At 40.7% G+C, this 26,602-nt stretch overlaps 2 protein-coding genes across 11 annotated transcripts in view; one reads left to right on the forward strand and one right to left on the reverse strand.

The window, feature by feature from the left end:
- The window catches only part of DOP1A (DOP1 leucine zipper like protein A), a 131,568-nt gene extending 123,407 nt beyond the window's left edge, over nt 1-8,161 (forward strand). For 4 of the 9 annotated variants that reach the window (XM_020878890.2, XM_020878894.2, XM_070449838.1 and 1 more), the window contains 6 exons: nt 145-281; nt 1,136-1,191; nt 2,130-2,294; nt 4,900-5,029; nt 5,766-5,825; nt 7,548-8,161. In XM_020878890.2, the coding sequence (XP_020734549.2) occupies nt 145-281; nt 1,136-1,191; nt 2,130-2,294; nt 4,900-5,029; nt 5,766-5,825; nt 7,548-7,853 (854 nt within the window). In that variant the 3' untranslated portion in view covers nt 7,854-8,161. Of the gene's footprint in view, nt 1-144; nt 282-1,135; nt 1,192-2,129; nt 2,295-4,899; nt 5,030-5,765; nt 5,826-7,547 lie in introns of those variants that run through there. The other 5 variants (XM_020878895.2, XM_070449840.1, XM_070449839.1 and 2 more) reach the window with 2 other exon arrangements.
- Nucleotides 8,162-8,593: 432 nt separating this feature from the next.
- The window catches only part of PGM3 (phosphoglucomutase 3), a 28,517-nt gene continuing 10,508 nt past the window's right edge, over nt 8,594-26,602 (reverse strand). For both annotated transcript variants that reach the window (XM_020878898.2, XM_020878897.2), the window contains exons 5-13: nt 25,194-25,327; nt 23,673-23,868; nt 22,141-22,298; nt 20,739-20,822; nt 13,858-13,956; nt 12,298-12,411; nt 11,112-11,234; nt 10,126-10,299; nt 8,594-9,066 (exon numbers count right to left, since the gene is read on the reverse strand). In XM_020878898.2, the coding sequence (XP_020734557.2) occupies nt 8,977-9,066; nt 10,126-10,299; nt 11,112-11,234; nt 12,298-12,411; nt 13,858-13,956; nt 20,739-20,822; nt 22,141-22,298; nt 23,673-23,868; nt 25,194-25,327 (1,172 nt within the window). In that variant the 3' untranslated portion in view covers nt 8,594-8,976. The remainder of the gene's footprint in view (nt 9,067-10,125; nt 10,300-11,111; nt 11,235-12,297; nt 12,412-13,857; nt 13,957-20,738; nt 20,823-22,140; nt 22,299-23,672; nt 23,869-25,193; nt 25,328-26,602) is intronic.

Consider the following 26,602-nt stretch of genomic DNA (forward strand, 5'->3'; position numbering starts at 1 on the left):
TGTTTTACAAAGCTGACTCTTCATCATCGGTTCAGAAATTACTGAACTAGATTATATAGAAAAGTTTATATGGAATATAAATATAGAATCATGGAAATGATTCTAATATTTAGATATTGAAAATATACTGATTTTTTTTTCCAGAGAGATTGGTTGAGAGTCTTCGTCTGCCCCAGGTGCCAACTCTTCACTCTCAAGTGTTCCTGTTTTTCAGAGTGTTACTTTTGAGAATGTCTCCACAACATCTTACCTCTCTCTGGCCTACCATGATCACAGAACTTGTAAGTTAATTTTAATTCAGTTAGGTAGTAAATCTAAATTATAAAACAATGTGACAAGTATCAGCATGCTCACTGGATAAAAACTAATTTTTATTGGAAGAAAATTGAACTCTAGTTAAGCCTGTTACTGAAAATTTTTACAGCTGTGAATAGTAAAACAAGTCAGATTATGTCTCCATACAGTTTAAACTTTGAAATATGCAATATTCAGGGTTATTAGCTTCTTGTGAATCATTATGTCATCAGATCTGGTTTAGGTCACACCAAAGTTTTAGCTGTGTCATGTCTGCCAGGCCTGGTTCCTCCTATAGCTCCAGGGTGATCAGAGGTGGGTTAGCTGGATTTAGATGGCCTGAAGGCATGTGTCACTGAAGTGCAGCACTTACCTAGGTAAGCTGCTTCAGAGACACTGATAAGATTTTGTAAAGTCCCAAACAATAAAACCTTCCTAAGTCCCAGGATACCAGCCCATTCTCCTCCCAGACCAAACCGTCACGCTCATCTGAATGACCTGGGGAGCTGGGAGCAAAAAGTAAAGAGAAAACAATCTCTTAACTCCGAAAACCCAGCCTTATACTTTCCTCACAGACATTTACTGTAACATTTGTCTTTTTATAGTAACTGTAACTCTGTTCCATAATTGCCAAGTAAGAGCATGCTTTCATCCTGCCTCTGCCAAATGAGTTAGCACTGCTCTGTGCTAAACATCCAGTTTTATTTTTAGAAACTAAGTATAATTTAATGATCCTAAAGTTGCATCCTAAAATTTGTGTTTGGATTGATGAAAATGTAGCCTAAAGATAACTTGAAGGAAGGATTAGATAAACATTTGACACTTATTCTGTGGTCTTCAGGTACAGGTATTTTTACTGATGGAGCAGGAACTCACTGCTGATGAAGATATTTCACGGTAATGTGTAATTCATTTTGGTATAGTCTTGTCAGTGTTTAGGATCCTAAATCATCCAGAGTGTTACTTTACAACTGGGATGGAATAGATACTATTTCATCTGAATAGTTTATGTGTTTAGTCTGTTGTTATCCAATATATCAGTTTGGGCTATAGTACAGTTTCATGCATACCTTAGGTTTTTTAGACTGAATTAAACTATCCAAATTTGCGGCCGTGGGCCTCTAGACATAAATACAGTTTCAGGCAATACTGTTTATACAACACTGTTTCTATAACACTGTCGCTGCAGTAATGTAGCAGCATTGCTATGTGAACAATGTTGGTTTTAGTAGGTCAGATCTTTTCCCTGAAACATGTGGCAAAACCTATTATGGCAGGTAACCTATAACTAAGGTATTCAAATGCCCATATCTTCCAGAAGGATCTCAGTTTAATGTACTAGAATTTTATTCTTTTTAGTGAAGCAGCTTACTAATATATGACTAAGTATAATTTATTTTTATTTAGGAATTTTTGTACACATGAGTTTATAAATTGAGAAGTTCCTTTAACACTGTGTGTCTTGACTATGTTTACTAGTCTCCAGTGCTAGGTTTCTAAGTGTCCCCTCTACTAACAACTGTTGATTATTAAAGAAATTTTCCCTCTATCTACGGAAGGGCACTGAGTAGTAGGGAGGCCTGTTGGTTTTACAGCTTATATTTTTATCCTTGAGTATAGTTATTCTCTGCTATTTTTATATTCCTAATATATAAAAGAACAGAAATGAATTTTTGATTTGAGAACAGTATAATTTAGTCATGACCTTGCTTAGCAATTACTGGTACATTTATCAGACTAATTATGAAAAATATTAGCTGGCATCTTGAGATTTTCCAGGAATTGCTTGTCAGTAAGAGGGTATAACTGCTGACTGCACTGTCCCCTGCCTACAGGACTTCAGGCCCCTCTGTGGCTGGTCTGGAGACAACCTACACAGGAGGTAATGGCTTTTCTACTTCGTACAACAGCCAGCGGTGGTTAAACCTCTATCTCTCTGCTTGCAAATTTTTGGATTTGGCTCTGGCATTGCCCTCTGAAAATCTTCCTCAATTTCAGATGTAAGTAAAATAAGGATATTAAATAGATATTTTGGAAGTGCATTTACTTTGGTCAGTGACATCTAAGATAGAACTTTTTGTGTAAATCAAAGTATTTATAATTTTTATTAAGATGTAATTCTTTTTGGCAGGAGGATGGTGGGGCCACACTGTTGTTGGGAGGTATTGGAAATGGTTGTCATGGATCTATTAAGACCGAGAGACCAGTCAACAGATTGAGTAGCCAGCAGATGTCAGGAGTGGGATACTGGACTCACCAGCTTCAGGTCCAGTGGAGGAGGAGGTGGTGGTGGTAGTGTATTAGCTCAGTCGTGTCCAACTCTTGTGACCCCATGAACTGTAGCCCGCCAGGTTTCTCTGTCCATGGGATTTTCTAGACAAGAATACTGGAGTAGGTTGCCATTTCCTACTCCAGGGGATCTTCCCAACCCAGGGATTGAACCCATGTTTCCTGCATTGGCAGGCAGCTTCTTTACCACCTTTTCTTTCAGATGATAGTGAATTGAACTAGAGTTGGAAGAGGGGAAGAGGGAGAAATTAATATAAATTCTCATGAGATGCCTTGTTCATAAGTGCTCAAAATATTTAATTATGGTTTTTCATATTTGAGCTCCCCTGGTGGCTCAGCCAGTAAAGAAACTGCCTTCAATGCAGGAGATCCAGGTTCGATCCCTGGGTCCGGAAGATCCTCTGGAAAAGGGAACGGCAACCCATTCCACTATCCTTGCCTGGAGAATTCCATGGACAGAGGAGCCTGGTGGGCTACAGTCCATGGGGTTGCAAAGAGTCAGACACAACTGAGCAGTTATCACTTTCACTTTTTTTTCATGTTTAAGTTGTTAAAGTAATATGCAAGTGCTGTTAAGATTGTTTTATTAATATGGGGAGAATTTAATCCATGTGATTAATTATGCATTTATAAATTGTGCTATATTCAAGAATATTGGATATTAATAGGATGCAATGGAATATTAATAGGATAAAGGGTAAGATACCAGAACCTTTTTTCTCTAAAAATTGCTGTTGCACAAGCTTACTTTTCATTAAATGTAACGGTAAGAACTAGAAATTTTTTTTACATCAATTCCCGTTCCTTTTTCTTTTCCCAATTTGAAACCATATATATCCACTTCTCAATGAATTTCAGTGGTTGGGTGTCTGTTAAAATGATGTTACTCCTGAAGAAATTTTAAAAAGGATACTAAGCAGAATTGTAGGAAACTGTCCAAAATTAACTAGGAAGCTTATATTCACAGAGGTAATAAAACTGTAGTCTTAACACACACACACACACACAAAACCACTGTAGTCTTCATGCACCTTTCCTTTTTAGCTTCCATGGTGAGAACCATAATGAGTTTACCCCTCTTGTCAAGATATAGAAAAGGAATAAAAAATGTAATATCAACTACAGTTGTTTTTTTTAACTACTATGTCTTTTTTTAAAGAAAATCTATAAGGTGGCAAAAGATAACATGGAGAATTTAATAATTTTGAAAGTAATATCTAAGCATGATTTTTCCAAATGTTTAAAAAGATGCTCAGGCTTACTCATAAGAGAAATTCAAATTAAAGTTATTAGTAACTATCAGAATGGTAAAGATCTAAAAGTGTATTTCCTTTTACCCTTAAGTAGAAACATTCTTACTAGTATTGGAAGTATACATTGATATTGTCTAACTTTTCTCCAAAGAGGTTTATATTTATCAAAATTCAAAATACATATTTTCTTTAGGCCAATAATTCTGCTGTATCCTATGATTTATCCAACCACTGTCCTCTCAGACATGCACATAAATCAGCAATTTATAAGGGTATCCATTATGGCAGTATTTGTAATAGCAAAAAATTGGACAATCTAGGAAACTGGTTAAGTCAGTACCTTCCAACACTGGAGGACTATGTAGCTTATAAAAAGGATGGCATTTTATATGATCTTTCTCCAAGATATGTAATTAAAATAAACAGCAATCATTTTTATGTATTGAAAGAGGTGGGGGTTGCGTGTGTGAATACATGCTTTTTTATGCATAAACTCCGGGTGGATACAAACCGGCAGTATTGATGGAACCTGTGGTGAGGGGAGACTACCTTTCTTTGGTACACCCTTTTGTACTGTTTGAATTTTTTTTCATAGATACTAATTTTACTTATTAAAGATGAAATTTTAAACACAAATAAAAATGCAATGGAAGTGTACTCAGAAGTCCTGCTTAGATCTTAAATCCTTTCAGTCCTTTGCCCACCTTCCTATGTAGGTAGGAAACATCTGGCCAAGTATGTTAGAGATTTTTACCTAGTAACGAAACATGTTACTTGGTTGAGCTCATGAAAAAAATGGTGTTGAGTACTTTGCAGTTTTCATGTGTTCATTACAAATGTTCATTTACTCACGTCAACTCTGTGGGGTAGTTGACAGTGTCTTTACTTACTGATGAAGGCTCAGGTTAAGAAACAAGCTCAAGGTCACAGGGCCGCAGGCAGCACAGCTGGAAAGTGAGTCCGTGTAAGTGGTGGGAGTCCTGATGTGTCTACTGTATTTATTGGCCTTGCCTTAGAGGCACAGTGTGCATCCTACTGACTGATACCATTCTTCTATACATAGGTACCGATGGGCCTTCATTCCAGAAGTCTCAGATGATTCTGGTTTGGAAGTCAGACGGCAGGGCATACATCAACGAGAATTTAAACCTTACGTGGTACGACTAGCAAAACTTCTTCGGAAAAGGGCAAAGGTATTGCATTCTTTTCTATTTATTTTTGTTAAGTATAAGCAGGTAACATTTGTAAGATACAGCATATCTTATGGACAACTTCCACTGTGCATCAGGCTAATAAATTACAGATCTTTACCCAAGAAATTAGTGAGTTTCTTACTTGCATCAGTAGGTCTTTGTTACAAATCTTTTGTCTTCAGAAAATTTCAAAACTAAATTGTACAATTTGGGGACAATCTGGGTTTTTATCTTAGAGTACTAGTTTGTAATACGTGCTTTGAGTGCTCAGAAATTTTCCAGTCTTCTGGGGTCCCCTATTCAGGCAGCAGCTCTTAAACCGCATTCCACAGACTACAGAGATGGAATGGGGGACAGTGATTTCAAAGGTTATATTCGAAGGACATGCAGAACTTGATTTAAAATCACGTTGTTTCTTTAGGGAGTAATAAGAACAGAACAGAGATGAAGGTGAAGGTTGAATCCAGAGTTTAGGAGCACACTTGGGTACCTTCATTTTGATATTGCAAGGTCTGAAAAAATAATCATGACAATTCCAGAAGCTATGTGGTTATAGGTACATTGTCATCCCTGCATCTCATAGTAATGAGTTTTTACAGAACTCCTCCCACAAAATGAAAAAAAAGGTCTATTGGAAAGTATTTTCTCATCCAAAACACCTTAAAACAAGGTCTTCATGGCCAAGTCCACTTTTCACTGGAGCAAAGGCTATGAGTTCTAATCTTTCCTTCCACAGGACAAGGAGGAGGACTTTAAGACAGTGATTTTGGAGGGATTGGAGATGTCCAGTCATCAGGTGAGGGTGGCTTTTTGATGCTTATGATATGGCAGCAAATGTTGCCACATCTGGACCAAATCTTGAGACACAAACCCAGGTCTGGATTTCAGTACAAGAGAGGTAAAACAGGAAGGTAGTCTTTCCAGTGTAGACTGTTGAAGTGAAAGGAGAAGTCGTTCACATGGAAACGTTTGACTTTTTAAATTTTATTTATTACTGAGGAGAAGTGATTTAGTTCTGATTAAGACCAGAAACACTAAAACAAATGCACTCTTCTTGGTCAAGTGCTTTTTAGTTAAAAAAAAAAAAGTCCTTCTATTAAAAGTACCTCTTGACAGGAATATAATCAAAAGGTTATACCATAGTTCCTTCCATTTGGAAATCAGCTGTGTAGACGGTTCAAGCATATTACTTGTTTCCCTTCAGACTCAGTTCATCTCTGCAGACCCTTAAATAGATATTGAATCACACTTGGACTTAGGGCACTAAAAGTGGTGTAGTTGCCAGTCTCAGGACTGTCAATAAAGCCAGCATTACTAGGTGAGAGGAAAAGAAAGTGATTTCGTACTAAGAAATAAACAGATAGCTGTTTCTTTTTTTTTTAATTTGGCCATAGATAAAGAACAAAACGATCTTTTCTTACTTGTTCCTAGAGACTTCTGAGGAAGGAAAGTAGATTCAAACAGGATTTTATTTTAAAATAGCAAACTGTAAGCACACAAGAAAATAAGCTGGATTGCATCTGCTTCTCTACTAGGAAGCTAGTGATATTGAAATACTACGTAAACGATGAAAGTTTCTCAGCAACATCTTAGAAGGCAAACCCTATTTGTGAACAAATATGACAGACTATAATTCTCCTTCCTAAGTCCCACTTGATATTTTTTTTCTATCTAGTTGTTTTCATTATCTTTACTCAGTATGTTTTCCTATCTATGATTCTGCCCCAGTTCAGACATCTTCAGATCTCTCAGAACATTCTCTAGATAAGACTAACGTCTACAACTGTATTTGTATAATTTAGTTGGCTTCTCAAATTAGCTGCTTAAGTATGTAAATTACTGTTTGGACCCGGTGGACAGTCTTCACATTCATTCTTATTTGACTTCTCTGCTGCCCCATTTTATAGGCTGTACCTTGCCCACAGTAAGGACATGGCAGAGCAGGATACTAACCCTGGAGTAACTCTGCCTCCAGGTCCAGCTTCCCTTCCCCATGTGGTTTACAACAACCCAGAAGCACATGCCAGGGTCTCTCCTCAGAGTGCCTTTCCTTTCCCTGTGTGGCAGTAATTATTCATTGGACTTTGCTACTGTCGTGTGGCAGGTCTAAGCCTTCTGGCCACAATGTAATTGGCTGATGTACTAACAGTGACATGTATGAGACCTTCTGCCCCTTCTGTGGTCATTTTATGACCTAGTCCTCGGATACATTAGTGGGAATCCAGAAATCTGGGAGCTTTTTGAGTATATGCAAAGCACAAGATGAACTTTAGTGTTTGTCCATATCCAAAACCAGTTCCGCTAATAGCTAAGCTTACTCGTACATTCTAGATGGAAAATCTTACTACAGTGTACAATTAATAATTGGCACCAGAAGGCCTCAGTCAGAAGCAGGTGTTTTAGCAAGTCTGGAATGGAGACTTAATGGCATCATTTGTATTCATTTCTTAACTCTGTCTAAGCTTTCTCACAGACTAAGGCCTTCTGTTGGTAACAGTTGCCTCTCTGTCTTCTGCAGAAAAACCCAGAGGAGGACAACTCAGGGAGAGCTCTGGGCTGGGAGCCGGGGCACTTGCTGCTCACCGTCTGCACTGTGCGCAGCCTCGAGCAGCTGCTGCCGTTCTTCAACGTGCTCAGCCAGGTCTTCAACAGCAAAGTCACCAGCCGATGCGTGGGACACTCAGGGAGCCCCGTCCTCTACTCCACCACCTTCCCCAACAAGGACATGAAGCTGGAAAACCACAAACCATTTTCCAGCAAAGCTAGGCAAAAAATAGAAGAGATGGTAGAAAAAGATTTTCTGGAAGGGGTGGTAAAAACTTGAGCACCACAAGTGGTTCCATTTAGTTTAAATGTAATTATTTAAAACAAACATTTGCTCCTGAGTTGTATAGTTTTTTTTTTTTTTTTGTATGTAACAAAACATGTTTCAGGTTGTATTTAATTTAAATATTTGTAAATAAGAACAAATGTCTGACTGTGGCCTGAATCAAGTTTAAATAACTGTGGGCTCATATTGATTATGGTGCCTAAGAGAGATCTATATATACGTAAATAGTCCACTATAGTCCATTGTTTTATTGTCCTGAGTTGTCTTAAAATCTGCCAAATACACACTGCACATTTTTTCTATTCGTTTCAGGCTTTGTTTAATTTAGATGGGTTGGAGACTCTTTTTCTTTGACTTAATTATAAGAATGGTGTCACTTCTCTGTCAGAGGCTTGGTAATGTCTTACAGCCAGTTTCTCCCACTTACCTTCACTAAGAGGAGTAAAGAAAACAGGCCTGGCCCTTGCATCCTTGTAAGTAACTGTGGCACAGGCATTTCCACCTCAGTGTAGAGTAGAGGTCCACAGCCTCCATAGTCACCCCTGAGTTCCCGGTGATATTAACTGAAGAGGTAAGTACATAAGAACTGCTTTGAAGTCTCTGCTATGAAAAAAACTGGTTGTATTTGTATCAAGTCTTCTCCGCCCTGCTCAATTGTATCACCGGTGGTGACTACCAGGACTGCAAAATGGCATCGTGGGGAGGTAACATCGATGGAAAACACATCACAGGAGTTGGTAATAAATAAGCTTTAATTTTCTAGCAGCCTTCATGAATTTTTCCTTGCATATATTTTAAAGTTAATGACTGAATCATATACTTGAGCTCCAGTATTTTACATTAGTGTGATTACTATTACAGGTAAATTTAGTTTTATTTAAAAAAAAATGAAATTTAACAAATATAAGGCTTACCTATTTCTAAAGAATGATTCTGGTAGTGTTTAAGAAAAACAATCAGACCTAGAAACAATCCAGTAAGGTACACTGTAAACATTATTATAAATGTGTCTGAACCTGTCACAACAGTGGCAGTAATATTATTCTGTAAGAACTTTAAAAAAAAATCTGGTTTCTAAATTTTTATATTTAAAAATTTTTATATTTAAAAATTGTCCTCAGAAACCTCGTTGAGGTCTTTCTCCAATTCCTCCAGCCAGCTGAAATACTGCCAAGCTCACTTCATATGCAAGGCTGTCTGTGTTTTCCTGCAAGTTACATAAAAGGATATTAGATGAAAAAGACACAGCATCTACCAGGTTACTTGCAACTCCAGGGGGAGGGAGCTTTCCAATTTTGTTTCATTAACAAATAATTCAAATGAGAACTTTTTTTCATCTTTCAGTAACAAATTACAAGACCCTTAGATAAGTGGAAAACAAGTCACATTCTTCTAAATCAGGTAAGTTCCTAGCTAACTATATTTTATAATCTGATTTGATTATCATGTTAAAACTCTGAATAAATTCAATAAGAAAAGACATAACAATACGTCTCCGGTCAGTCAATAGTGTGAAGAGTTACTGACTCTTTAGGCAGTAAGTTGTTAATGGCAAGAAGGCCACAATTAACCAAAAGAGGAAGTAACTGTTGAGGCCCCCGGTATCCTTTCCTTATCCACCAGGGATATTTATTCACTGCATTCTGTGATGGCTTGAATTTCTGCAAAAAAGCTATCAACTACTATATAAATTGAACTTCTCTTATTGAGGCTCTGATCATTCCCCTGTAACTATGCCTCAGCTGAAAAAACTTTTAAGTCTCTGACCCTATCAAGAAAAGAGACGCACAGAGCAAGGCGGTCATTTAAAGGAAAAATTTTGAAAACCAAATTGAAAGTCTAGACACAAGGACAAATTTCAGGCAGCACAGGTGACAGTACCAGTGAGTTTAGAAATTAACTTCAAAGTGAGTCATTTTCATGAAGCAATAGAATGTTTTTAGAGGAAGGAAAAAAGTATATTCCACTTCAGGATGCATAAACTTAATTCTATGTGTCAAACTTAAGTATGTTCTGGTAAACTACGTAGTATTCTTAGAGCAGTTAAAACTATGACCCTTTTAGGAAATATAGAATACATTACAAGAAGAATATCTGGGGGAGTTTTATTCAACTATGTAACTACTACTGAAGAAAAAAGGCTCCATAAATCTTGGACATTAGAGATTCCAATACCATTAAAATAGGTTTCTCTTCTGCTACCACCCTCCTCCACCTCCTTTACAGTCTCACTGCACATTCTTTCAGTAGAACTGTCTCAGCTCACCTGCGAGTCTGCTTCTGCGTAGACTCGGACTATGTCTTCTGTACCAGAGGGCCGGACAAAAGCGCGAGAAAGCCTGTACTTCTTCACCAGGTCATTGATGGCCTCCTGGAGTCCCGGGGGTTTAACTACTTGTCTTTCCGCATCTGTGGTGCTAATTACTTGCCTGTCTGCAACCTAAGCACAAGCATTTCATTTTTTCTTCTATATCACACTCCCTTTCAGAAGCTTAACCCATGCAACATAATTCCCACCAAAAGATTATGGCTATTTCATGTCAGCAGGAACAGACCTACATTTCAGCTGACTGTACCACAAAGCACAGTACTGAGGTAGATTACCACAGTTTTACAGTCACTACTAAAGTAATGGCCAGTACTGTATGGCTTAGTCATTGATCAAATAATCTTAGGTATTTTTTTAAAGGGGGATCATAAAAATCTCCTTTAAAAAAACCTGAACAATCAGCAGTCATTTCTGTGAACTCTGGATTCAATATCTGTCTTTCAAAAATGTCTGTTGGTAAATGTGTAATCTGGTATATATCAGCAATTTATCTAAAATGCCTTTAAAAATTGTGTCCCTTTCAGCCCAGATTCTACTTCTCAGCATCTAGCCTCTGGAAGTACTGTGTGAACCAAGAATAATGCAGAGGAAGGAAACAGCTACACTTAAACCAACAAGCTATCCAGGACTTGCTTCAAAATAATATTGGGGCTGTGGATGACACTAGTTGAAGCCAGTGTAAAGGGGGTTCATTATTTTGTTCTCACATCTTTAAAGTTTAAAAAATAAAATAAAATCCTTTACAGTGATACATATTTATAATAAAGTTGGAAACCAAATACTTCTAAATAACAGTAGAATGGTTAGGAGGGATTCTGTAGTTTTAAAAAATGTGAGAAAATTCAGTATTTTCTATATAATACATATGTGTAGAATGAAATTATTTTAGTTAATTTTCAGAAAGGGAGTAATCTGGCTCACACCTTAACTTTGAGCTGTCTGTTTGGAAGATCTGTATAGAGCGCGTCCCACTGCTGCACGGTCAAGCCCTTCAGAGCCAAGATCGCCTCGATCACCAGCATGTCAGAAATAGCATCACCAATTGTCTGCAAGACGCAAGAACACAAGCACGGCGCTGATCCGAATGCTTTCTGAGAAAACCGTGTCCTGGCTGCCGCCTCCCCCCACGCTGCGTGACTGACCGGGGTGGGGACGTGAACGACACTGAGGGAGACGGCTCTGGGAGGCAACAGTAAACGGGCTGAAGGGAATACTAAGACCAGCCTGCCTTTCATCTTGCTCATACGTAAAGTGGGGCTGGACTGGATGACTCTTAAGGTGCCAGCATTAACACTCTGTGAATCAACATTTTATTTATTATTAGATCCCTTCTGATATATTATGCCATGATGGTGAAAGGCCTCATGCATGGTAAAGTGGAGCTTTTGGGGGCAAAACACACCTAAAGTTGGATACTCTGCCATATTCTGCCACTGTGTAACTCTTAAGTTTCTTCATTTATAAAACAGGAGTTATGATGACGACTCTTCCTGTTATGCAAGGATTACATACTGAGGTATATGAACTGCCCAAGATGTGCAAGACTCCCAAATATAAGTTCTGTCGCTTTCCACTGACCTACACTTTGCTCTTCCACTGCCAGTCTCCACTCCAGTCCCAATCATCCTACCCACAGATGTGCTTCATCAGAGACTATTTTTTTTGAATTCCCTTGACAAGGTTGGTTTCAAAACACATTTATATATATATATATATACACACACACATATATATATATCTCCTCACAGATATACTTCGTAGCTAATCTGTTGACCTCAGCTGTAAACTAATCATTACTTGAAAATCTGAAGCACATAAATGTTCTGTCACTGCATTTCAGTATAAATCTACACAGCTGCAAGTAAGCTGCCACAACTTTTCCACTTCGATGTTTGACGCAGTACATGACCCTGTCTACCTTCTGACTCTGTAAGTAACCAAGAGTCCTGGAGGAGGGCATGGCAAGCCACTCCAGTGTTCTTGCCTAGAGAATCCCCATGGACAGAGGAGCCTGGAGGGCTGCAGTCCATGGGGTTGCAAAGAGTCAGAGACAACTGAGCGAGTAAGCACAACACAGCTGAGAGTCCAGCACCCCCCCTCAGCTCTCACCTGGTTAAACAAGTCAATTACACTTTCAAGCATCTTTGCAGCTTTCCTTTTCTCATCCTCTGATTCTTTTGCTAGTTGTTTTATCTTTGTTTCAGCAGCTTTACTAAACAGTACCTATAATAAAAGCATACCAAAAAAAAAAAAAATCACCAAACACTAACCATGCCCTAGTTGTAAGTACGATCATCCCAACTAAACTAATTTTGAAACTCTCAGTGAATCTGGAGAAACCGAGGGGATAAAAATGGCAGCTGTAGAATATCTGAAATTAATGTAAGATCAAATCAGAACTCAGAAGGTATTACAGGATTATAAAATTGGGTTACCAAAATGTAAAAATTACCAAGAAAACGATCACCCTGGCAAAAGTGAATGCACATGGTGAGTGTATGATGTTGCAGTCAGCCAACTAAACCACTTCTGGGCAAGCAGCTTCCTTAAGCCTGACCTGTGTCCAGTCTACTTTGAAGAATATAATTCATTTGCCATAAGTAGGGTTTTCTTGACTTAATTTTTAAGGACATAAAGCTAAGCAAAAGTAGAAAAGAGGTTCGTCATACATATTACACCATGGCAAATAGTGGATATTTAGTATAATATACATCATGCTCCTCAGGATTCCTGCCGTTTTGAATTGCTTGCCCACACATGATTTTAGTGCCTTCAGAGGCCCAATACTGAAAAGGAACAGTACCTTTGCTCACTTGATGAAATACAAAGTTTGCTGGTAAACTAAGATGCACTGGTCACTTGTTTTATGGAATCGTGGCCACTCCCATTCATTTACACTCTTCACTAGGAGATCTGAGCAGATGCAACAAACCTTATGGCCTGTGAAAACTATTTACTAGTTCAAAAGCATTTACCAACCCTGCATAAGATCACTGAAGTTATATTTCAATTCCATTTTCTAGGAATTTACTATTTTTCTTCTCATAGTCATGGCCTATTCAAGCCAATTTTGAATTAATGAGAATTGTCTGACCTAGATAACATTTTCTGTTAACCATCTCAAATCCATTTATGCAATGAGGCTAAATATTAAAAAACATTTAATAAAGAAAAATTCTGAACCTTATGAATATACTACAGACCTATTAATATATGTTAAAATGGTGAGTATTAGGGTATACAAATTATATCTCAAACTTTCATTCTCCCTCTGCTAAGTCATAAAAAATTTTATATGCCTATTGCAAATTACTTTAAACTCATTTCTAGTTGCTTATAAGTTAGTCCTCAACCTTCTCACACTTTTGAAGAAAAATTTTAAATGATGTATAAATTGCCTAGTTGCAGGGGAATTAAGACCTACATATTTTTAAGAAACTATATATATTACAGGAACAAATTAGTATTATCTCTTCACATTCAAAGGAAGATCATTACAATCTAAAAGAGAGCCATGGTTTCACAGAACATAAGAAAATAATCAGCTAAATCATTTCTATTACCGTCCCAATCACTTCATGGTGGAATATTACCTAACTAGGTACAGAATGCCATCTTTAAAAAAAAAAAGTCTGCGCTAAAGGCAGGTCATTATTTATGAGAACTTACTGTGCCATGCCCATTTGCTTCAAAATAAACACCAATGTCAAACTCTTGAGCTTTGTGGTGCAAATGTTTAACACCAGTTTTAGTGCAGTAGACAGGTACCTGAAACACATATTTACAAAACAACAGGAGTTAATCAGCAAATATGCACTGTGTACTTACCAAGCTCGATGGTGTGGTCACTCACCTTGAGCCAGACATCCTGGAGTGCGAAGTCAAGTGGGCCTTAGGAAATACAGGAACAGAGCTAGGGGAGGTTATGGAATTCCAGCTGAGCTATTTTAAAATCCTAAAAGATGATGCTGTTAAGGTGCTGCACTCAATATTCCAGCTAATTTGGAAAATTCTGTATAGATCACAATAAACTGCAGAAAATTCTTAAAAAGATAGGAATATCAGACCACATTACCTGCCTCCTGAGAAACCTGTACGCAGGTCAAGAAACAATAGTGAACCAGATATGGAACAACAGACTGGTTCAAAATTAGGAAAGGAGTACGTCAAGGCTGTATATGGTCACCCTACTTATATAACTTATATGCAGAGTATGTCAGCGAAATGCTGGGCTGGAAAGAATCACAAGCTGGAATCAAGATTGCCGGGAGAAGTATCAAAAACCTCAGATACGCAGATGATACCATTCTAATGGCAGAAAATGAAGACAAACTAAAGAGCCTCCTGATGAGGGTGAAAGAGGAAAGTGAAAAAGCTGGCTTAAAACTCAACATTCAAAAAAAGATCATGGGAGAGAACAAGATGGCAGAGGAGTAGGTGGATGTTGAGTACATCTGTCCACGGATACATCAGGAATACACCTTCAGACACAGAAGTGCACGCAGAACCCCAGCTGAGAGCAGACAGGAGTACCTGACCAGGGGAAAAGAATACACAGAACCACGCAAAACTCAGTAGGACGAAGGAACTAGGGGAAAAACAGGAGTGTTAGGAACACTGGACCTGCCCTCAGCAGGTGGGGGAACTGAAGCAGGGGTCTGATCCCCCCAGTGTGGCAACTGTCTGAGTCAGACGCGAAACATTTAAGGCTGAGAGTGAAATTGCTGATCTGTGGCAGCCTAAATGGAATGAGAATCAGACAGTCCTTGCCAAAGCCATACATACCCTGGACAGGGACCCAGGTCCCCTGGAAGATGCAATGGCTGACAGCTGGAGTTTAGGGATTGTGGCGCAATCTCAGGGCGAGGGCTGCTGTTGACTTCAGAGAGACGGGTGGTGGGGATGTGAGGAGGAGATCATGGTGGGAAATGCCTGTGGAGGAAAGCCAGGCAGCCATGGAAGCAAGGAGATACTGCTGAATCACACGTAGAGGGGTGGAGCCAGCAGCCTAGCCTCTCCCCCCCACACACCAGCATTGGCAGCTGAACAACAGAGAGGCTGGCCCGTCAAATGCCTGACGCACTGAACTCCAGAGTAGGACCCCAGGCACGAAAGCCCTCTAAGTGCCTGAACAGGCGGAGCTATGGAGAAAGACTGGCCAATGAGGCCTTCTGATCGCCAGCAACAAGAGGCTGGAAAAAAGACTCTGAGAGGGCCATAACTCCTGCAGCGGAAGCAGTCCGTGTCCCTGCACACTTTGCATCACCAGGGTCCCTGCCAGCCAAGCAGTTGCACCGTCTTCACGCTCAACTCACACTGGGACAGAGCTGCCACAGGCCAAAAAAATCCTGTGTCTATGCGTGCAGGGTCGCTTCAGTTGTGTCCAACTCTTTGTGACCCTGTAGACTGTGGTATGCCAGGCTTCTCTGTCAGGGAGTGGGGTTCTCCAGGCAATATTGGAGTGTACTGGCCAATACTGGTTGCCATACGCTTCTAGAGCACTAAATTTCCTGCTGGGCTAGCTGCCAACTCCCCTGAGTACCTGGTGCTGCCAGAACCCCTGAGGCCCAAGCAGCTGTATCACCGCCACACGTGGCCCTCACGGGGCAGACCCAAGTCCTCCAGGGCAGCCTCAGGAGCAAGCCCCAGAGGAAGACTCACATGCAGAGGTGGAAATAAAACCACAACTGAAACCCAGGGGCAGTGTGGCTAAGGAAGACGACCCAGAACCTTCCCACCAGACGTACACGCTGCTAATTAAATCCACATGATTAACGAGGCAGACTCTGTGTCTGTGGAATATATAAAAGGACACTGGGAGCTCCCGCATGAGAAAAAGCACTAGTTCTAATGGTTGCAGACACTGGAGGCAAGAACACAGAGGAGCAGGACCAGAGTAGAATCTGAGCTGCCCCCAGAGGAGGCCCAGAGACCAGCACGGTGTTGGAGGGCGTCCTCGGGAGGCGGGGTGGGCTGTGACCCCCAGTGAGGGAAGGGCTCTGACAGCAGTGACTCGGGAAAAACATTTACTAGTCTTATGTTTTGACTTGTTCTGTAGATTCTTTTGGACTTTGTTTTTCCTTCCCCCCACCCCCTCCTCTGTTCTTCATTTTATTGGCACGGTGAAATCTAATTAAGCTTTTGAGCTCTTTTTTTTTTTTCTGTCACATATTTTATTGTTATAAACCTCTGCCTATACCCTGAGGAAACCAAAATTGAAAAAGATACATGTATTCCAGTGTTCGTTGCAGCAGTGTTTACAATAGTTAGAACATGGAAGCAACCTAGATGTCCACCAATGGATGAATGGATAAAGAAGTTGTGGTACATATACACAGTGGAATATTATTCAGCCATAAAAAGGAACACCTTTGAGTTGCTTCTAATGAGGTGGATGAACCTAGAACCTATTATACAGAGTGAAGTAAGTCAGAAAGAAAAAGACATTGTATTCTAATGCATATATATGGAATCTAGAAAAATGATACTGAAGAATTTACTTACAGGGCAGCAGTGGAGAAACAAACATAGAGAATAGACTTGTGGACATGGGGAGAGGGGCGGAGAGGGTGGGATGTATGGAAAGAGTAACATGGAAACTTACATGACCACACGCAAAGTAGACAGCCAACGAGAATTTGCTGTGTGGCTCAGGAAACGCAAACAGGGCTCTGTGTCAACCTAGAGGGGTGGGGAGGGAGATGGGAGGGAGGTTCAAAAGGGAGGGGATATATGTATACCTATGGCTGATTCATGCCAAGGTTTGACAGAAAACAAAATTCTGTAAAGCAATTATCCTTCAATAAAAAAGTTGGAAAAAAAAAAAAGGTCATGGCATGCAGTTCCATCACTTCATGACATACAGATGGGGAAAAAATGGTAACACTGACAGATTTTCTTTTCTTGGGCTCCCAAATAACTATGGACGGTCACTGCAGCCATGAAATTAAAAGATGTTCTCTCCTTAGAAGAAAAGCTATGAAAAACCTAGACAGCATATTCAAAAGCAGAGATATCACTTTGCTAAGAAAAAGTCTGTGTAGTCAAAGCTATGGTTCTTCCAGTAGTTACATACGGATGTGAGAGTTGGACCATAAAGAAGGCTGAACACCAAAGAACTGATGCTTTCGAACTGTGGTGCTAGAGAGGACTCCTGAGAGTCCCCTGGACAGAAAGGAGATCAAACCAATCAATCTTAAAGGAAATCAATTCTGAATATTCATTGGAAGGACTGATGCTGAAACTTGAAGGTCCAATACTTTGGCCACCTGATGAGAGACAGGAAAAGACCCTGATCCTGGGAAAGATTGAGGGCAGGAGGAGAAGAGGGCAACAGAGGATGAAATAGTTGGATGGTATCACCATATCAATGGATATGAGTTTAAGCAAACTCTGGGAGATGGTGAAGGACAGGGAAGCCTGGTGGGGTACAGTCCATGGGGTTGCAAAGAGTCGGACACGACTGAGCAACTGAACCACCACCACCTACCATCCTAGGGAACAAAGCTCCTGGAACTTAGCCTAGTGAGACTAAGCAATTAAAACACAAAACCTAAGTGTCCCTGTGGGGAGTGACTGCACAGCAGAAGTCCACAGCCCCAGGTAAAGCAGCGCGAGAGAGCTGAGGGGCCCCTGATAATGAAAGAGTCCAGCTGGGGGCGTGAGTGACATGATTTGATTGTTCCAGAAAGCTGTTTAGCTACAGCGTGGAGAATGGCTTAAAACCAGGGTCTTCCAGCTTTTACTATAAAGAGATAACTAGTATTTCAGGCTTTGTAGGCCACGTGGTCTCCATCACAACTGCTTCATTCTGTCTCTAGTGAGAAAGCAGTCACAAGACCATATAAAAACGAGAGCATGGCTGTATTTCCATGAAACTAGACACGGCTGGCCGGTTCAGTGTGGCCCAGAGGCCACTGTTTGCTAAGCTCTGGCTTAGGTTAGGTGGTTTCTATGGCTAATCCTAGTAAGAAATCAGTGACTGGAGTACTAACAGTGGGCAGCAAGTCTCAGATAGATCTACAAGAGAATGGTTAAGGAAAGACAGCAGCAAAACTGCAAAAGAAAGCAAGCTCAGACAGGCCTGGCATTTGACTGGGTTTAGGAGACATGGCTAGGGCTATGGCTAGGGCTGAAAATATTTAATCTACAAGAGAATGTGTTGAGAAGGAAGAGTTACCAACGTTCAGTTTCCTCAACAGGGCATCTTACTATGAGCCATTTTTGAGATAGAAATTAAGAAAATACCAAAATAACCCAAACAGCAAGAATCTCTGTGAAAGGCAGGCAACTAGGCTCCAGATGGAGTCCTTTGCGTGGGTTTACTGTAACCATATATTTAAGGCATATATTTACTATAACCATGTATTTAAGTCAGGGCACCAGCTAGTCACCTCCAGGCATGTTTTATGTGGCCTAACCACTATTTCTTTTAAATGCTGAATCAGCTGCCAAGACTTCAACGGTAGGAAATTCACACCAAAGTTCCGATTTTCAGCTTCTCCTGAAGACTCTGACCAAAGGTGACAGCAGCTGGCCTGACCACACCCTCCAAGTCTGTGCCCACCTGCTGGACTCATTCACTTCTCCTATCCAGATCCAAAAGGAATCTGACTCTGCCATTCCTGCTTTAAAAACAATGGGATGGCCACAAAAACTAGTGAAATGCAGGAATTTGACAAGGGATAACACTGATGTTGGAAAATATCACACTAGCCAGGGAGAGAAAGAGTTACTTTCTGCAGACCCAATTTGGGTCCTGCAGACTCTGATTCTTAAAGCAAGTGGTATGCTGGGGATGCTGGGGAAATGATTAGAAACAAAATCTCCTACCAACCCACAAAACATCTCCACAGGAGAGTAGGACAAGTTTTGTTACTGAATAACCAATAAGCCAGACTGTGATGCACATCACAGGCAATCCGCTAAGACAGCCGCCCCCAACCTTTTTGGTACCAGGGGCCAGTTTTGTGGAAGACAATTTTTCCACAGACCTGGGGGTGGGAAATGGTTTCAGGATGATTCAAGTGCATTACATTTATTGTGCACTTTCTATTACTGTCATCACAGCAGCTCCATCTCAGTCACAGCACTAGATCCTGAAGGTTGGGGACCCCTGCAAAGAGACTGCAAAGACAGAAAGCAATCCCACCGTTTTACACAACTCAGGATAACTTGGGACCAAGACCTCTCCTCAACCACGTGAGAATCAGGCTGTTTTGAGCCTGAACAGGTCCTGTCCTTGGCCATGTCTCCAAGGACCCAATTTCATAAAGAATCTTTCACTCAATCAGTTTAGCTGGAATCCCCTACCCTCCATATCAGCCCGAAGTCCCTAACCTGTAGGGACTGCATCTGACCGCCCAGGCCTGCCGTCAACAGAAGTCCTGTTAGGTTGGTTAAGCCAGAACCCTCCCTGAGGTTCCTCTTGGCAATTATCCATTCACCAACCCGCTCCCTGCCCCCATATCCTATTGCTTGGCTATAAAATCCCCACTTTCCCTTGTTGTATCAGGAGCTGAGCCCAGCCTCTCCCCCTACAAAGCCCCACGGCAGCCTATCTACTGAACAGGTCTACTTCTCAGGAAGACTTTGCAGTACCTTTTGTCATGCGTGTGTGTGCGTATTAGTCACTCGGTTATGTCTGACTCTGCGTTCCCATGGACTGTAGCCTACCAGGTTCCTCTGTCCATGGAATTTTCTGGGCAAGAATACCAGAGTGGTTGCCATTTCCTTCTCCAGGGGATCTTCCCATCCCAGGAATCGAACCTGGGTTTCCTGCATTGCAGGCAGATTCTTTACCATCTGAGCCATGAGGGTCTGTCCTAAAGCTGTGGCCACTGGGCTTGCCTAATTGTCCTTCTCCAAAGGAATGATACAATTTCTCACATCTCTCTGTCAAGCAGATGGGTGCCCGGCTCTAAAGGGTAAGGTAGTGAAACTCTCAGGAGGCTGAGTGTTGGGATGCTACCTTCCTTGATGTTTATGTTTCAAAGAGGTACTCTAGGCCCTTACAGAAAAACCTTAACTGTAAAACTGGCCTTTTTCGCCTTTCAAAAGATTGACATTACAAAAGAACAGAGAAGACATAAGTTTTCTAAAAGAAACACTCTAGGAAAAGGGAGGAAAGTCTCTTTCCCTTTCTGCATTAGGGACAATTTAATTTTTTCCTATTTTTGATTTCTAGTTACCTTTAAGTGCAGTTTCTCTAGTGGTTCAGACAGTAAAGAATCTGCCTGAAATGCAGGAGACCTGGGTTCAATCCCTGGGTCGGGAAGATCCCCTGCAGAAGGGAATGGCAACTCACTCCAGTATTCTTGCCTGAAGAATCCTATGGACAGAGGAGCCTGGCGGGCTACTGCCCATGAAGTTGCAGAGTCAGACAGACTGAGTGACTAACACTTTCACTTTCTACCCTTAGGGAGACAACAGCTCTGATCCATGCACTTCAATCTATTCATTTTTATGAGGGTGTCATTTTCCTCACAGAAATACCTCACAATAAAAGGTAATGATGAAGAAGCTACCAAAAAATGGAAAGTGTTCAATACCTTCATAACTTCTTCCAGATACCGTGTTGAACTTCCATTGGCATATGCAGTTTGTACAACACCGAGACTCAAACCATCTCCAATCTAGACAAAAACAAGGACAATTACCTTGCCATCAAAGGCAAAGACCCTACAAAAGCAAACCTACAAACAGAGTTCTAAAGAATGACAAAATTATCAGCCAGTCTGGCCATCACTTAGTTTTATGCAATAAACAACTCAACAGAAAATTTACATGTATGCAAGGAAAAAACCTAAGTACGTTTTTGAGTATTATTTAAAGCAATTTTACAAGAAATTCTTTTTAATCACCTAATTTCCTTTATATTACTCCACGGATTACATTAGGATTCATTCTTAGTGTTGTATATTCTGCAGGTTTGGACAAATGTATAAGAACATGTTTCTATGTTTATAATATGTAGTCTTTTCAGCCCTAAACAAATCCTGTGCTCCATCTATTTATCCTTCAGCATTCATCTCTCCCCAACCCCTTGAAACCACTGATCTTTTAACTGTCACCACAGTTTTTGTGGGTTTTTCTTTTGCGGAATATCCTATAGTTGGACCCATAGTGATATACACAGCCCTTTCAGTTTGACTTATTTCACTTAGAAATATGCATTCACATTTCCTCCATGTCTTTTCATGGTTTAATAGTTTTTTTTTTTTAACCGTTGAATAATACTCCTTTGTCTGGAGGAACCAAAGTTTATTCACCTATGAAGGACATCTCAGTTGCTAAAGAATCATTTTTAGAGAAACCTGTCATTTCTTGATCTCTTCAGTTTTTAATAAAAATACACACTGAATTCTTAAAGTGTGCCTTTTCCATATTATGATAATTATCATTACATTTTATACGTAAAGCTAATCTGAGATTTCCAAAAGAGCATAACATAATAAACCTAAGTTTATGATAATCATAGTAAATAAATCCCTTAGAGGAGACTTTCTATATAAACTCAAGGCTCTGGGGAATGATGTTCATGGAACCCTCATTAAAATGTCAGTTACCTACTTCCTGGGTGGTCCAGAGGTTAAGACTTCATGATTCCACTGCAGAGGGTGTGGGTTCAATCCCTGTTTGGGAAACTACATGCCCCATATTTTGGCCAAAACAAAAAAAAAAGGCAGCTATGAAGAAACCAGAACTTTGTAAAGTTCCAAATCATGAAGCTCTCTGCCAGTACAAAAAACAAAAGACTACTCCCTCTGGGTTCCAAAACCAGAGCCCTAATGTTGAAATGACTGGAATGACCATTTCTTTTTGTATTTTCTGGTCACAGATGTGAGGAACTTCCCACAAATCACGCCTCTGAGATGTTCAAGCAACTGCCTGATACAGAACAATTTCCTCAGTGAGTCTGGTCTGAAAAGGTGGTCAGCCCCAGCACCGTACCTCCAACAAGAGCTCTTTGAGGAAACCACTAATGAGGGTGGCTATCTTGTCTCCGTCTATGAGATGGAACCGACCATCTGCATCACGGTAGTAGTAAACGATCCTGTCCGCATCTCCATCAAAGGAGCAGCATCTTTCATTGGCCTTCATTTCAATTCCTAGCACCGAGAATAAATCAAAACACATTTCCGTCTAAGAAAGGGGGATAAAATTGAATGTAAAAAGTCTTAGGTTTTTCTCTCACACTAGTTACAGAGGGAAATTTTTTTTCCATGAAGTATTGATTATAAGTGACCCTCTGTGTTATACAGAAGCATGTACACTATGACTTTTCAAGAGGTGTTTAAAATTATCCTTCCAGGACTTCAGCAATATTAAACATGTTCTAGGTAAAGAGTGAGCTTGTCCTTAAGATTATAAAAATCAAATTTCAGCTAAACAAAGTTTCTCCCAATTTGTGAACTGAAGACCAGTTAAAAGGAACAACTGTCTTTGTACCTGCAGATAAAGAACCATTACTATCCTTACGTGATCAAGCAGAGGGTATAATCAAATATAAGTAACTGGAGTATTTTGTCAATGAAGAAAATCCTGATCATTCCTCCTGTCTGAAGCTCTACATAAACATATATTATTTTTGAACATTAATGGAGATAACTGTTTCCAAATCAAGGGAAGAGAATTCATTTACATGGAAATAAAATATAAAAAAAAAAAAAAACACTCTTCCAAATAAAACCAGTATCTTAACCTTTAAATAGTAAACAGGTTTCCTGGTATTTTTACACGGTAAATTCTTTCACAGCTAAGTGAAAAAAAGAGCATTCAAAATCTATCTAAGCTGAAACCCTACATAATACTAAAATAAAACTCCCTTCCAGAAGCCAGTGGTTTGGCAACACAGATTCCCACATAGTGCTTTGAAAGCTATAGGTATTAAATTGAATTCAATTTCCCTTGTACTACACCCATCCTTATATAAAAAATAATCAACAGCAGATACGGTATATACTTTAACCCTGAAAAAAGTGATTTTCATTTGTTTACATCATCAGTAACAAGAAACACTGGTATTTAAGAGCAAAAATTTACAACCTGTGAGATTAATGTCTTGTGCAATTTGCCTAGTTTACTGAAACCTGAGCAACCATCACATCAAATTTTAGACATGACTGTTCCTTTAGCACAACAGATGGACAAATCTACCCTAGACCTACAGAATCAGACCCAGGAAATCTATGTGCTCACCGGCTTTCCAGGGGATTCTTATGTCTGCTAAAGCTTAAGAATCACTGCTCTAATCTCACATCCTGATTTTGCTCTCTCCACCAGATCTGCTGCCCCTGTGAAGAGTCCCAAGGCCCTCAGGGCCGAGAGCAGCCGTGCTCTGCGCGTCACCGCATGGCAACGGCAAGCGGACGAGGCCCAGATGTCTCACGGCCGCGGCCAGACAGCTGCATGACTCTCCCGTCGCCACCTCTGTTCCAGAGACTGGTTTCAGGCAGAGCGCTAAAAACACATTTTCCGCATACCCTGTGGAGGTTTCTGATGACTTTTCACAAAGTCAGCCCCACATAAATGATTGAGTTTCCCTTTGGTCCCATCGTTGAACAGCTGAACTGACAGCCCCTGGGAGAAGTAGTGTTTCATTTCTGCCAGCTTCAGGGCGCCTATGCCGTTTGCACAGTCAACCTTCAGTGTCCTATGGTCATCTCCACTGCAGAAGGCCTGAAGTGGAAGAAAAATTTCAAGATACCCAAGTGAAGCATAAAGCACAGGTATGTATATGTAAACATCTTCCATTATTTCAGTTAACTTGTCTATTTTAACCCAGGAAACAAAAGGGTACACATTTTCATATGAAAACTGTAATGTTTTAAAACACCACTTTTTGTTCACAGATATTGGAAAAGTTTTACAGACCAAATAAATTACAGAAATGAAGCTTTATTATAATTTAGCAAGGTCCCCTATCAGTCTGTATTCCCTAGCAGTCACTCAAATGTGGGCATGAGTATACAGATGAATGAGTAGCAATAATATCCGTCATTCTCTTCACAGTGTATTACACCACTGGGCAAGTGGATTTTTCCCGGCAGTCTCCTCTCCTACCCACCCTCACCCCAAAATGTAAGTTCTATGAGAGCAAGGACTTGGTTTTGGTCAACAATTCCTGACAATAACATATGCTCAATATTGGCTGAGCAAATGAATCATACCCCTCAAATCTCTTTGTTCAGGTTTACGAAGCTAGTACACCTTGAAGAAAGATTTTCTTAACAGTAGATGCTTCCAGTGTGATGCCAACAGCACCTACAGTAACTCTAAGAGCAAACTCATCTGCATGAACACTTATGAAAACTGCAAGTTCACCACGCTTCTCCCCCAGTGAGCTCAAAATGAGACAGGCTGGCACTTGAGACCCTTTGCTACAGTGCCTGCACCTGGACAGTCTCCTCCAGCAACAAAATACAAAGAAGAGAAGGACTGAAAATAACCGCATGGATGCAGTCGGGGCAAATTATGGACAAGACACCAAAAACCATCCCAAAACACCCAACTGCTACTTCTGAAGAGCTGGGAGGAAAAGCAGGGTACTGTGCATGCCCCCTGCACACGACACCAGCTAAGGAGTGGACACACCACCTAAGCCCTCCTCTAGCCAGGACCCTGGACACGCCTCTTCCCTCCAATGTAAGGAATCACCTTGGCCTCCCCTCAGCAAGCGAGCGAATCTGTGGTTTTTGCTCCCTTCTGCTGCAGCAGGGGCCCCAATAAAGCTCTGCCTGAATTTGTCTGGCCTCTTACCAATTTCTACTGATTAAGGAAGCCAAGAACCCTAGTTGGTAACAAGAACATACTATGTGCCTTGCCAAGTAAATGCCAACACAGAGTTAGCTGGGTACAAGGGCCAGACCTTGCAGTGCCCTGGAAAGAAAAAGCAGACAGGCCAAATTTTTGGAAAGAAGAGTGACAAATATTTAAATGAACTGTTCAACTGATGCTCTTTTAAGCAACCGCTCAAACTCTAACCACATTGGAGAGATTCCAACCTGTTTGGTGAGTTCCACAAAGGCCGAGGACAGTTTCTGGTAGTAACCTTCGGCGGTTGCCTTTCCATACTGGCCTTTGCTGTTTCGACAGAAGACCATGTAGTGCAGCTGCGGCGTTGTCAGCAAGCCATAATCTGTCAGAGAAATACAAAAAGCCATTTAACACAGTTCTTAACAAAGTTTAAGGCTCATACTGTGTCAATTTCAGGGTCATAAATCCTCTTTAAAAAAAGACATCTCAGAAAATACAAGAAACGCTAAGTTTTAAACCACTCAGAAATATGCATAAACATCCACTGAAGTCATTAAAACTACAGGTCATGCTGTGATACAGTGATTTATACTAAGAATCATTCATTTGATCTGTCTCCATTTCTGGCAGAGCCTCCACAGAAAGGCATCTTTTGTTATGCTAATAAGGTGACTTTCAGAAGGCTCTTAGAAACCTTAGGGGTGGCAGCTGGTTGCCAGGAAACCAGCCACAGGATTAGAGAACTGAAACTTACAGTCCTCCTCGCCCCCCTCCAACCTCCTCCCAAACTCCAGGGAGGGGAGAAAGGAGGGACAAGTGACTGAGTTCAAACACCAAAGATCTAGGCAGCCATGCCTATATAAGGAGGCCTCCATAAAAACCCTGAAGGATGGGGAGCCTGTGGGGACTGCAGTGCCCAGGGAGCATGGATGCTCCACACCTCTCCCGACACAAATCTGTACCATCTGGCTGTTCCTGGGTTACGCTCCTTACAATAAACTGGTACTCTAGGAAGTAAAATGTTTCCCTGAGTTCTATGAGCCTATCTAAACACATTAACTGACCCAAGGAGAGGGTGGTCAGAAGCCCAGGTGACGGCATCTGAAGGTGGGGAGGGGCAAGCTTTGAGGCCCTGAGCCGTGCACCCGTGGGATGTGGCCGCCAGGTGGATGGTGTCAGAATGAACTGTTCGGTGGTGGAAAAAGAGGCACACGCGGGACACATACTCAGTTCTAAACGAAATATGAACTACTAACAACAGCAAAACCAGTCATTTGGTATAGATCAGTGGCCATGTACAAAATAACTGAGTTCTATTTTCATAACATTATAAACTACATAATTTGGATGAACCCTCCTTTTAAAAACAACCAAAAATGAAAGATAAAAGACTTTCATTTCTTTTCAAAAAGAACTGCAGTACTATTAGGCCAAAGTTAAGAGAGAATTCCAGGATGCAAGATAAGAGAAGCCAGTTTTGCTCTGAGGGCGTTCCTCTAAACTAGGCGTTGAGCAACGGTTCTCTGTGTAGAAGGTCCATGCTGATCTAAGACGTGCAACCTGGCAGAACAGCCTTCGAGAGCCTGAAGCCCCAAAGGATTGTTCTTCAAACCAGAATTCGCATTACACACCCCAAGGTCCACTGCAGCACCATTTA

This window comes from Odocoileus virginianus, chromosome 19, assembly GCF_023699985.2.
Source record: "Odocoileus virginianus isolate 20LAN1187 ecotype Illinois chromosome 19, Ovbor_1.2, whole genome shotgun sequence".
NCBI lineage: Eukaryota > Metazoa > Chordata > Mammalia > Artiodactyla > Cervidae > Odocoileus > Odocoileus virginianus.